Source organism: Opisthocomus hoazin, chromosome 1 (assembly GCF_030867145.1).
Source record: "Opisthocomus hoazin isolate bOpiHoa1 chromosome 1, bOpiHoa1.hap1, whole genome shotgun sequence".
Taxonomy (NCBI): domain Eukaryota; kingdom Metazoa; phylum Chordata; class Aves; order Opisthocomiformes; family Opisthocomidae; genus Opisthocomus; species Opisthocomus hoazin.
The window spans coordinates 137,571,241-137,583,324 of record NC_134414.1 but is presented as its reverse complement, the minus strand read 5'-3'; the positions used below and the strand labels follow the sequence as shown (position 1 = coordinate 137,583,324).

Below are 12,084 nucleotides of genomic sequence, written 5' to 3'. Positions count from 1 at the left end.
GTAAAGAGTGATCAGTTTGCCCTATTTCAGTTCTTTAAATAACTTGTTTCCTACAGCTTGCTTTAAATTTGGTACATTGCATGATATGAATTCACATGCCAGATTTTTAGTACTTATTAAACACTATTTTCTTTTTTAGTCTCATTTAGGAAATACTTTTGTTTCCGTTTAATCAAATAATATGCATATAGTGAATTGAAACATACTGAATTAAAAAATCTGGCATTTGAAAAATAAGATCTAGCTATGTTAGTTTAAATATTCACTTCCAGATGATTTATCAAGCTTTCAAAAGTGAGTGTATTCTAGCAAACAAACATCATCTTATCCTTAGAGTCTACCTTTTAAACCTTGTCTCAACATGCAAAAACATGGGGAATTAGATCTTTCCAGTTTTAAATACTGTTAATTTCCTTTTCCTAGCTTTCTGCATAGATCTATAACTTTACTGGGTTTTTTTTTCAATACAAACTTAAAAAAAACTCCATGTAATTCTAGAATTCGTCTCTGAACGTTTTAGCCAAGTTAGCATTTTCATTTGCTGAAACTAAAGCCTGTATTTTGACATTACAAGCTTTCGTATATATTTTTTGCTTAGTACTTTCAAGTGACATACAAGTCTTAAAAAGAGAACAGAGAAAAGAAGTATGTGGCAAAAAGGAGCTCGCAACTTTTCTGGAAAGAGGAACATAAGAGAAGTGATCTGTCAGTAACTCCGTCTGCCTCTGTCCTCTAGGCAGACATTTATTTGCTTTGATGAGATCCGGGTGCTGAATCTCACATGCTGCTCTAGTTCCAATGAACTTGTCTAGTGACTAATTATTGTTGATTGTCCTGGCTACTATAAGCATATATCCAGGTACATACAAGAGAGGACAACTCTCTTCTGAGCAGCAGAGTCTCACTGTGGACCTGCTGTGACTCGTGAGTCACTGTCACACTCCTCTCAAGCCTCCACTGTTCTCCAGCTCTGTTACCACCTAGACTGCCTGGTCACAGGCACTCCTCTGGTTTCCAGTTCACTGCTTCAGGGACAGCATAAGAATAAAGGAAAGAGCTTAGTTTAGGGTCTCTTACCCCCCAAACACTTTACTGTAAACCAACCAGGAGAGAGCTCCTCAGTAACGAAGCCTACAAATTCCTGAACACATTTCCCGTTTGACTTCTTGTTGTGACCATGAGTTTTATATCTGGTTCAAATCCTTTGGAGAAGGATTTGAGTTTGAATATGAACTGGATCATTTGATTTAATAAACATCTACCATATAAAATCCGAAGCCATTTGTAAAGTAGGTCATCAAGAAGGAAACAAATACCTGTTTAGACCAGGCAGCTTAGGTTAGAAATCCTTTGAACAGGATGCTGTTGTTCTGAGGTCTGTTTCTCATATGGTCAGTTATTCCTTCTTCGTTGCAGTCCTTCCCTGACTGGGAGAAGTCATCTGAAGATCTCGTTGCTAGAGGTAATAAAAATTGAATATCTTTTAAAATTGTAAAATACCATAGTGAATTATAAAGTATTATAGTATTATTTTTAAAGAAGGAACATAAAGGTGAATTCATCCATGTGCTGTGTACATGCTTTTGTCTCTTCTATTCTGAGTATGATTTTCACGGGTAATTAGAACTTGTTAGCATCAATGATTGACGATCTCTAAAAAACACTTTCTGTGTTTACACACGTGCATTTGTCATTTTGACCCACGTTTCTACACGTATGGCATTTTTTCAGGTATAAGAACTATGACACCACTCAGTTTTATACAAGTACCAGCATTTCAGACAGGTTTTCAAAGCAACTGGGTAAGTCCTGGTTGTTCATTACATTTGAAAATCTGATCTGAAATGATTGTGTGTTTTGCTTACATCAGCCTTGCCTGAGGGAAAAGATGGAATCGTGTGTTAGTTTTCCCTTGTGAATTTCTGTTAAAAGTTTTCATAAGATACTTGTTAATATTTATTAATGTTTTCAATAGGAACAAATGAAAATCAAGAGGTTTATTTTAAAAATCCATAAGCCTTTCCCACAAAAAAATCCGTAGTATTCAGTCGCATATTTTTCTGCCCTTTCTACCTTGTCAAGACTATTTCTGCTTGTTAAAAAAAAAAAAGCACACTATAAAATGTAAATGGAAATTGGTGCAACAAATTCTTGCTACACAGTTTCCTTATTTAAGAAAAGTAATTAAAATGGAGGTGTACTTGTAACATACCATTATTAATGAAGAAGACAGTGTGAAAGAAGCTTTTTAAGAGAGGCAAAAATAGAAAAAGTGGGAAAATAAAAGTATATTTTATGGTGAAAAAGCTGGCACAAAAAAAAACCCACCTAGTTTTGAAGTTTGCAATTACATAATTCCTGAAACACTAAGAGACGTTGTCATAATCAGCTAGGATCATACCTCTCAAATACTCAGATCTCCGCAGTTTTGCTACAGAAATTTCTTTTCAACCAAGGAAATTTCTTTGGACTCACAGTTTAGGTACAATGCATGAAGTAAGCAACACGTTTTATAGAAGATGTCAGAGGACAGCGAAAGTCCTTAGTAAAGCCCCAAAGCTGGTCACAGTCTTAAATATGGAAAGATTGGCTTTTCTCCATTATACGTATTGAACTAGTAGTTACTTCCATGAGAAGGTTGATTATGGCTCCTTCACAGCCACAATTAAGCACTAAGTAAGCCAAAATTAATAAAGGTCCCTGAAAGCCCACATTATTTTCTTCAGCTGGAGATAGAGACATGGGATGTTACTCCCCAGTCAGAAAGTGGCTGAACATCAGCAACTTTTCCTATTCACAGGTGTTTGATTAGTATCTTGAAAGCACATAAAGGTATTTCAGGAAATACAAGGTAAGGTTATAAATGTAATCTGCTTCTGGTTCTTTCTATCTTGAATTGAATTAATTTCCTATGTGTTAATGTTCTGAACTTGATTTTGGAATGAAGTTCTATCTTCCTCTTCCCTCACACTAATAAAGAATCTGTAGGTTTTTGTGAAGTGACAGAAAGATACATTAAAAATAATATCCTTTGTTGTTTATTGTTTATTACACTTAGCAGTGCTTAGCAGAACATGAACATTCAATAATGCTCTCTACCTTACAGCTCACATAACGGAGCTGTACGAACAGGCAGTGGCTTCTCGTCGCCAGTGTCACACAGAGAAGACGCTCACTGCCCAAAGAGAGGACCAGCGGCAGAGGTTCAGGTAGGACAGACAGTGAGAACTGATGCAAATGTAAATACACAAAGGACGGAACCAAGTACGTGGGCAAGGCAATGTCCTTTACTGACTGTCAGTAAGGACTGGGACCTAGATTTCTAGATACATATAGCAATGTTTTACTAGCTTTTCCTATAATTCTTTTACTTCTTTGTGCCTCTCTTTCCTTGTCACAAAGATCCTTTAAAATTCGTTGGAAAATTATTTTGAGGGTTTCTTTGATTGAATAATAAAAATGCAGATATGAGTGAACAATTTTGCTGCAAACCATACAAGTCCAAGTCAGGAGTCACCTGAGATGTTAATATAACTTACTCTCATAAAGACCATTTTCTTTCCAGGGTTAGCTTGTAAATATTTTTGTGCTTATAAAACATTGTGCTAGTTTTCTCATTCTCACTACTTTTTTCTTACCTGATCATTCAGCCCAGAAGGAGTGACACCAGTGTCCAAGTGGCAGAGCAGACTAGCAGAGCACAGGTAATAGTATTAGTAGGACAGAAAGTTAAATGATTTTAAGAGCCAACGTAAGTCTGTTTACAGAAAGACTGACACTGATTTCACCAGGTCTTGGGTAATGGTCCAGTGGTTTACTAGCAAATAATGGTGTTTTCTGCAACAGAAATGCTGAATGGATGGTTTAACTCTAATTTTTTCAAAATCTAGCAGTGTTGCTGTTAACTTACGCTATTTAAAACATGGCTGAAGTCAGAAATCTTCTGTTCTGTTTTCTGACTCTGCCACCAGCATGGAAAATAATTTATATTACTATTTTCAAATGCCGATGCTTTAGGTTACTACTCGGGTATTCTCCAAATCCCAGCTGATTTTTCAAATAGAAACCCAAATGCGTGTCTTTGAAGCTTGAGAAGCTTCAGAGCTTCTCAAGGCAAGACAATCCCAGCTCTCTCAGCCTCTCCTCATATGAAAGATGCTCCAAGCTTTTAATATTAAATCTTTGTGGCCCTTCTCTGGACTTGCTTCTGTAAGTTCACATCTTTCATGTGTCAGGGAGCCAAGAGCCAGATGCAGTACTCCAGATGTGGTTTCACTAGTGTTGAGTAGAGGGGAACGTTCACCTCCCTGAACCTGCTGGCAGCACTCCTCCTCATGCAGCCCAGGGTTCTGCTGGTCGTCTTTGCCACAAGGGCACAGTGTTGGTTCACATTCAATTTGGTGTCCACCAGGACTCATAGGTCCTTCTCTGCAAAGCAGCTTTCCAGTGGTGAGTGGGGTGGCTGAAGTCCCCTGTGGGGACAGGTATTATGAATGTGAGACTTTTCCAGTTGTCTGAAGAAGGCCACATCTACCTCTTTTTACTGATCAGCTGGTCTATAGCAGACATGCATAACAGTGTCGTCCATGTTGGTCTGCCCACTAATCTTAACCTATAAACTCTCAGCTGGCTCATCACCCATCCCCTGGCAGACCTCCATGCTTTCCAGCTGCTCTCTTACATATAGGGCAACTTCCTCACCTTGCCTTCTTGGCCTGCCCTTCCTGAAGAGCTTGTATCCATCCACACAGAACTCCATTCATGTGAGCTATCCTTCCACTTCTCTGTGATACCACCGAGGTCCTAGCCCCATAAGCGCACAGACTTCTAATTCCTCCTGCTTGTTCCCTGTGCTGCATGCAGTAGTGTACAGGCATTTCAGAGCGGCGCCCAGCCATGCCGATTGCCCAGAAAGGGTCTGAAAGCTTTCCGCATAATGCCATCCCGCAGACATTTCCATATTCCATTGCATCTGTCAGCCCTGTTTTGTTGGTTGTGATGTCCCTTACGTTCACATCACCCCAGGCCCTTTGCTTGCCTACCACATCCACCGCTTCCTCACTTGGTTGTTGAGGCTTCTCTCCCACTTCATCGTGGAGTGCACTGTAAAGTGCAGGATACACCCGTGGGTTACACATGCAGGAGGTAAAACATTTTAGGAGGTAACATGTGGACAGTAGGTAAACTCATTATCTTTAAGAAGAACCTTAAGATTAGGATCATTTTAAAAATCAATGCCTTACTAAAGCAAGGCCCGTTTTGCCACATTTGAATGTTCTGTTTTGGGAATTACCTGTAGCTCAGTTTCCCGTTTGTAAAGTATTTCTCGTGGGAGTTCTGAGGGAGGTGCTATAATCTTCAGATTAGAAGTGCTTTGACAAGAAGAAATGTGTGTGTGCATTTGTATAGACGTAAAAATCTTCGCAGCAGTGAAAGCTGTATTTAAGGCTGACCCTTGATTTTAATTCTAATCCCCTTGATTTCACTTGCTCTCAGATTTGTAAAAAATTGCACTTTATCTCCCACTGATGAATGGTGAAGCTGTTTGATGTGTTCAAGAAAAAAAATCTATACAGATACTTTGAAACAGCATGTATTGCTGAAAATGTACACTTCACAATCAGATGAATTGTCATGAGAATTTCTGCTCAGGTGTAAATTGAAAGTCACTGGATTTCAATCTGCAGATATAGTCATTCACAAAAGCATTTGAAAAAAAAAGTAGGAGTAATCATAAAGCCACTGTTAATTGAGAGAAAAATGTTATTTGTGGAAAGTAAATTTATAGAGTCTTCTGTGGAGAAACTTAATTATATTGCTGCATTATATAATTCTTTAGTACCACACGAAAACTTGTCATTTAAACACTGTGCATTAAAACCATTATCACTTTCAGTTCTAGAGGAAAGGGCTTTGTGAATCTGGTAGAATGTCAAATTCCTCAGTATAATCCAAGCAGGACTGTTTAAAGAATTAAAAATATACATTTAATTTATGTTGAAATGGAAAACCTGATACATGAACTAGGATTAACATAGATAAAGTTATCAGTAACATACATTCGTTCACAATGGAATTAAAATAATTATATTGACAGCTATTTAGGTCATTCACTATTTCTTCAACAGAATAACTTGAAATGGTGATGAACAGAGCAGAAACTTGCTTTTTCTTTCTTGTTTTTGTGAATGGTCAAATAGCAATTGAAAACGAAGTTCTCTTCGATACTACTTCATAAGTACTTTCTGACTTGCACGAGATAAAAAAAACTTTTATAATTTCAGATTTGTATTTTAATATAGCATTTTACACTGTTTTGCATACTATTATTTAAAGAATTACTTGAAGTATATATATCTGAGTAGCCAGCACCCAAGATCATCATGTGCAATTCTGGCTCTAAAGCCAGTGTCAAAACTCTCCATGTGATTAAGAGTGATATTTTCATGCTGATACTAGACCCTGCAAGTCAGGGAAACTATAGTAGTGTAAAACTGAACTAAATCAAGCTGAAAACATAACCGGTCTTTACTCTGGTGAATCTTACCTTCAGAAGTTTGAACAGCTTTTTCTGTACCCACAGAGCCATCGAGTTTTTCTGTGATAAAAGAAGGAAATTAGATTAATTCTGTGTTACGAATTTTAGCAATGCATCTAAAATACCAGTTCTTAGATTTAAGAGTTTGTTGGAAGGTTGGAAAGACACTATTGGCAATCTCAGACATGTTCCACAAAATTTAGAGAACTGGAAGATGTTTAGAGGAGCTTTTCATAGCAGCCAACCCATTGTCCATATGCATTTAGATCAGCCCCTCCATAAATCATATCCTCTGTATCTGAGGAGGACACTGTTCATGCATGCCAGACCAGCCCATTCTTGATCTGTCACTGAGAAAATTGCCAATTACAAGAATATCACTCGATGTGATTAACTAGGAAAAAAAAATGCCACTTGCCATTATTACTTCCATTCCTCAGTCTTAAACAAAATACTGAAAAACAGGGTGAACTCAGTTATAATGCTTTTTTCTGTCTTTTCCTTACCAACAATATTAAAACTCACTTAGGAAAGAACTTGAAGAAGAAAAGAAGTCCTTAATGGCAATAAGAAACAAAATAATTCCTCCATATTTTGAATCAGAATTCAGCAAGGAGTTTTTCCTGAAAAAGGTAATGTAGAAGAAAACTGGATGAGTTTCTGTTAAGCCGGGTCATTTCTGCCATACTCCCACAAAGACAGTTGTGAGTTTACATCTCGGCTTCAATTTATATCAAGAAACAATTACAGAGGACAGTCATGGCAGAATTAATACTGGGAATTATGTGCCCTTGTCAAAGGAAACATATCTTGGAGATGGTTATATGTTTATTGAGCACAAACTCTGTAGGTTCCTTACATAAACTCTGGAGAGAGTCTGATTCAGAGCAGAAGCTGAACCTCAGGTCTTTTCACTTACCCCTCAAAAGCCTCTCTCTGCTATCCAGACAAGGAATTAGTAAGACTAACCCTCCGGGTTGAAAGGCGGCCTTGGGAACTTTCCTGTTGTGGTCTCACCTGATAAATGCTGTAGGTGCATAAAGCATGCTCAAAAATGTACTTTGGAATCTGAGGTACACTTACGTATATCTTTTTCATAGTTACCACTTTGGTTCTGCTCATTTTCTTCCTTTGCACCACTTTTCTTTGTTGTTTTTTTTCTTATTTTATTTTTTGCGGGGGAGGTGGGGGAGATGTCTTCTGGGTTTTTTTCCAAGTGTTTAGCTGGGAGACCTAAGCTGCCTTTCTTACTTTTCTCTAGTTTACTGATGTGGAAGCACTGTCTATGGAACTTCCTCCAGTTCAAAAAAAAGAAAGCGTGAATTTCCCTGTAGAGACAATCAAAAAACCCAGTAGAGGTAATCTACTGTCTGGCAACATTGTAGTATGTTCTTCATTGTTTTATCCAGTTGTTTCATTTCATATTGCAGTTAAATGTAAGACTACATTATCTGACCCCCTTTGTTCCTAGTCATTTTGACACATGAACTACTTGGACCACAATGGCTGTATCTGTTCTGGTCCACGAAACGTACCCAGCAGCACTCTGAGAGCCACCGGTATGGAGCAGGCTGCGTGAATTCAGTCTCCTGAAACAAGATGGCCTTTTCCCTGTCCAAAACATGTGTGCCCAAGAGTGGTTTTGGGGAGACTGCCAAGTTGCACAGTCAATGTCATACCAGTGTTCTAACAAGTTAACAGTATAGATTAGCATGTTCCAGTACCTGGGAATATTCCTGTTTAACCCACTAATGTAAATGTAGTCTATGAGACTTCTATATTTAATCTGTTAAAAGAGCCTTTGCAGACATCACTGAATGTGGAAGCACCACAGGCTCTGGATGCAAAGCTGAAGAATTGTGCTGTGAATGAGGGGTGGATGGATGCAAAATGCTCAAGAAAAGCTTAAATAATAGTTAGGGGTGGGTGAGCAAGAACTGAGGAGGCCAAGTTTAGAAAAAGACTAGTATGACTATAGGACAAAAAAAAGGGAGATGGAATTCTGAAACTCAGTGGTAAAAGGGGCAGCTTGGAGACTGGGACAAAAGTGATATGGAATAGGAAACATGCAAGCTAAGGATAGTTTGGAGGATATAGGAGGAAAGCAGTGACTGGATGATGGGAAGCAGTGAAAGAGTGAACCTTCATCTTAGGTTTGAGCTTTACAGCATTGAGAGGAATAGTTCAGTTCTGTTTGAAAAGCAGCCCTGACAAGTTACTGAAATTACACAGTGAAATTAAAAGTCAGGCAGAGCAAAGAATCATATCACGAAAGTAGTCCTCCATGGGGCTTTATCAGACCCCCACTAATTCCCATATTTCCTCATTTTGCCGTCACCATATTGCAATCGGCAATCAGCAGAAGACCTCTGCTGGATTGTCCGTTAGCCCTTTATGGCTTATTGCTCAGTTAGCCAGAGAACGAGAAATGACTAATCACAAGGCAGACATTTTTGATCCCTATTGCCCAGTGGAGAAAAATGTCACATGCAGAATTTACCTAGGCTCTCATGGTTATGTGGGCTACTTCCAAAGGTTGTCTAAATTAAAGTGCCAAAGACTTTGTGATTTTTTTAATGTGTTTATGAAAATGATGGTGATAATGAAAACCACTTGTCACAGTATTCCATTATTTCCTATTTAGAATCTGAATGTCTCAATACTATGAGAGATTCCTCACCTTCACCTGGCCTTCTGCTGCAGACACATTCCAAACAAAATGAAGGTTCCAGCAGCACAACAGGTAAAAGCTGCCTTCCAGGATGTAGTTTGGAGCAGGTTAAAATCGATCTTCTTACAACTTTTGACAAAACATTTACAATGGAAATCCACCTATACCTGTGCAGTATTCTGAATACATCTGAATGCAAGACTGGCAGAAAGGGAGAGAGGTATAAAACTAATGGGAGAGATTCTCTCCTTCACCCTAGTAGACTGCTATAGCAGCATGGGGATGATGGGGATGGTAGACCTGTAGACAAATCCAAGAAGTAATTTCTCTATGAAAAAAATTTGCAAAAGCTAATTTTTCCTGCTTATTAAGGCTGGTAACAGAAGACTCTAGAACAAAGTTTGCTGTGGTTAAATGGTCTTTGCCATTTAAACATCCCTGCTCAGTTTTGCTTTCCTTGCTATGTCTACTGTTGTCCACTGTATTTATGCATCTGCTTGTGGTGACAGCCTTGGATGACCACTACTCCTTTAATTACCCCCAATCTTTGGCTCTCAGATAATGCCATACCAGCTGAGCTTTGACAGTGTGTATTTGCAAAATGTATCCTTGCATCTCATAGTTACAGCTTCTCCTCTTCCCTTCCACCCATACTGGTACCCTCTCTTAGTAGTGGGACTTTGCAAGCGCTGTTGCCTTCAAACGTGCCCCTGTCTGCCACCTGCGGTTCTGTTGTCTGGAAATAAAAAGGGAATCTAGAGAACATACTGTTGTCAAATAACACTTCTGCATCCTCACAATGACTAACTGACCAGACTTAGCGTTCCAGCTAGGCAGCGCCTGCAGTCCAGATTGAGAAAAACAATCCTCTTCCATGCAAAACAAACAGAGGTTGACCTCTGATGAGATGACAGCCACCACAATTGTCTTGCGTTTTTCCTTCAGAGGTTATCGGACTTTGCAATACACCACATGAGTCTTAGGCTGTCAAGCAAAAGAAGTTGTATTTAGATCTAAGTTGTCTGGCCACCCCTATGTGCGGTCTGTCTCCATTATGCAGTAGAGCACAGTTCAAAGATGAAAAGACAGCTAAAATAAGCTTAACCCCAGAGTCAGAAGCATCCAGGTCATCCATATGAATGAATTGTTGCATTCAAGACAATAAATCCTGCTCAGGGAAAGAGCTTCCTAGTTGGTTGTGCTGGCAGAGCTGTACTGTGTCCAGTTCCTGGACTGGAATTTGTTGTTATATGGCCGTACAGCTTTGACTTGACCCGCCTGGGTGTTTCTGCACAGCTGATCATCGAGCTGTGCAGGCATGCCTTTGGAACAGTAATGTCCCCGATTTTGATTTTAGCGCTTGGGGTTTTGTACCTACCCTTCTGTTTTTAATTACTTTCACAGGTGTTTAGATCTTCATTGCAAGTTTCCTCTGAGATGCTTCCAACTACTTAGTTCTAATAATTACAGTACAGCTTTACTTAGTTAAATTTTAGTTACTTGCTACTATTAGGTAGTTTCTTAGTGCCTTTCTTGACCTCTTAAAAATGAGACCAATTCTTCTGCCCTTGTGCTAATCAAATGCTTTCACAGAAAAGAAAACTCTTTTCTGAACAAAAACATCAGGATTAGGCTGAATATGATGCTTAGTTTTTTGTGCTTTTGGAAATCTTTCCTTTCCAGACCCAAATAAGGCTGCAAGTTCACAAGAGACACCCTTGAAACACAAAGTTCAGAGTCTGCTGGTGAATGCTGCAGGACAGCCAAGGAAAGAGAAAGTGAAATTACCATCCTCCCTTTGGAGGAGAAAACCAAACTCCATACCAAATAAAAAGGTAAAATAACATATTTTTTGTTAATACTAATATCCTCTCAATCATCTCTTTTGCATAAAATTCTCACTCTGGAGCAATACTGGAAGGTATTTTCAACCTGTTTACTGAAACATGGCAGTTACAAGTTACGTGTAAGTGTACTGGCAATTCTAAAAGTACCTTTCCTCTCAACTGCTAGGACAAACTCCTATGCCAAAAGCATAGTTCTGCACCAGGCACCCACATGAAAGCTCTGATTTCCAAAAGAGCAGAGCTTCCCCCCATTCCTCCTGAGACGTCTCAATGGCTTAGTACATCTGAAAACTCAAACCAGCATAAATTTGCAGACAATATTCAAAGTGCCTCTTTTACTCAAATTGGGATGTCTTTTTGTAATTCTTCAGGATGAGTCAACAGAGGTCAAATGTAGTTTAAGTGTCTCTGAACCTAACTTAGTGGCCATCGCTTTCTCTTTTATCTAATAATTTAATTCTCTTTGCAAAGATTGAAGATCCTGTCGCAGGAAAGGTCAACACATCTTCTCTTGCAACAACAAGACAGCATCTTAGCAGCTTCCATCTCATTCCATCCAGAGTGATGCTTGGAGTGCTAAAGGAGGGCTGCACCTATGCAGCCATTGTGATCCTGAAGAATGCTGGTGTGAACTTCTCAAGGTTAGTTTGAATTTTTAGTACCTTGTTGTTGAACTGTCCAAATAGGCATTGCATGTTAATTGTCAGCCTTTTAATCTGATAAACATGAGATGAAAAATGGTATTTTTATATTTGGAATCATTTAATAATGACTGACTGGATAGAGGAGATAATATTAGAAATACTTCAGCATTATTTGCATCTTAGTGCTATTAGGAAGATGGAAAGCAGTAAGGAACAGCAGATCCTGTGCACATAGTCCTGGCCCATCGCGGATGACTTAATTGTTCTTATTGAAGTTCTCAGGTTCAGAGACCAAAGTCTTTTATGGCAGCCAGCATTACCTTTGGCTTTGGGAAACGCTGCTGGATGCTGCAAGTCAGACAATCTAAATGGGCACAGCTGTAT

General features: G+C 38.9%; 1 protein-coding gene across 5 annotated transcripts in view; it reads left to right on the top strand.

Annotated features, from left to right (window-relative positions):
• Positions 1-12,084, top strand: part of SPAG17 (sperm associated antigen 17) — a 125,866-nt gene that overhangs the window by 102,934 nt on the left and 10,848 nt on the right. For all 5 annotated transcript variants that reach the window (XM_075437750.1, XM_075437771.1, XM_075437742.1 and 2 more), the window contains 8 exons: positions 1,417-1,462; positions 3,107-3,209; positions 3,651-3,704; positions 7,068-7,170; positions 7,800-7,896; positions 9,183-9,281; positions 10,893-11,044; positions 11,528-11,697. In XM_075437750.1, coding sequence (XP_075293865.1) covers positions 1,417-1,462; positions 3,107-3,209; positions 3,651-3,704; positions 7,068-7,170; positions 7,800-7,896; positions 9,183-9,281; positions 10,893-11,044; positions 11,528-11,697 — 824 coding nt within the window. The remainder of the gene's footprint in view (positions 1-1,416; positions 1,463-3,106; positions 3,210-3,650; positions 3,705-7,067; positions 7,171-7,799; positions 7,897-9,182; positions 9,282-10,892; positions 11,045-11,527; positions 11,698-12,084) is intronic.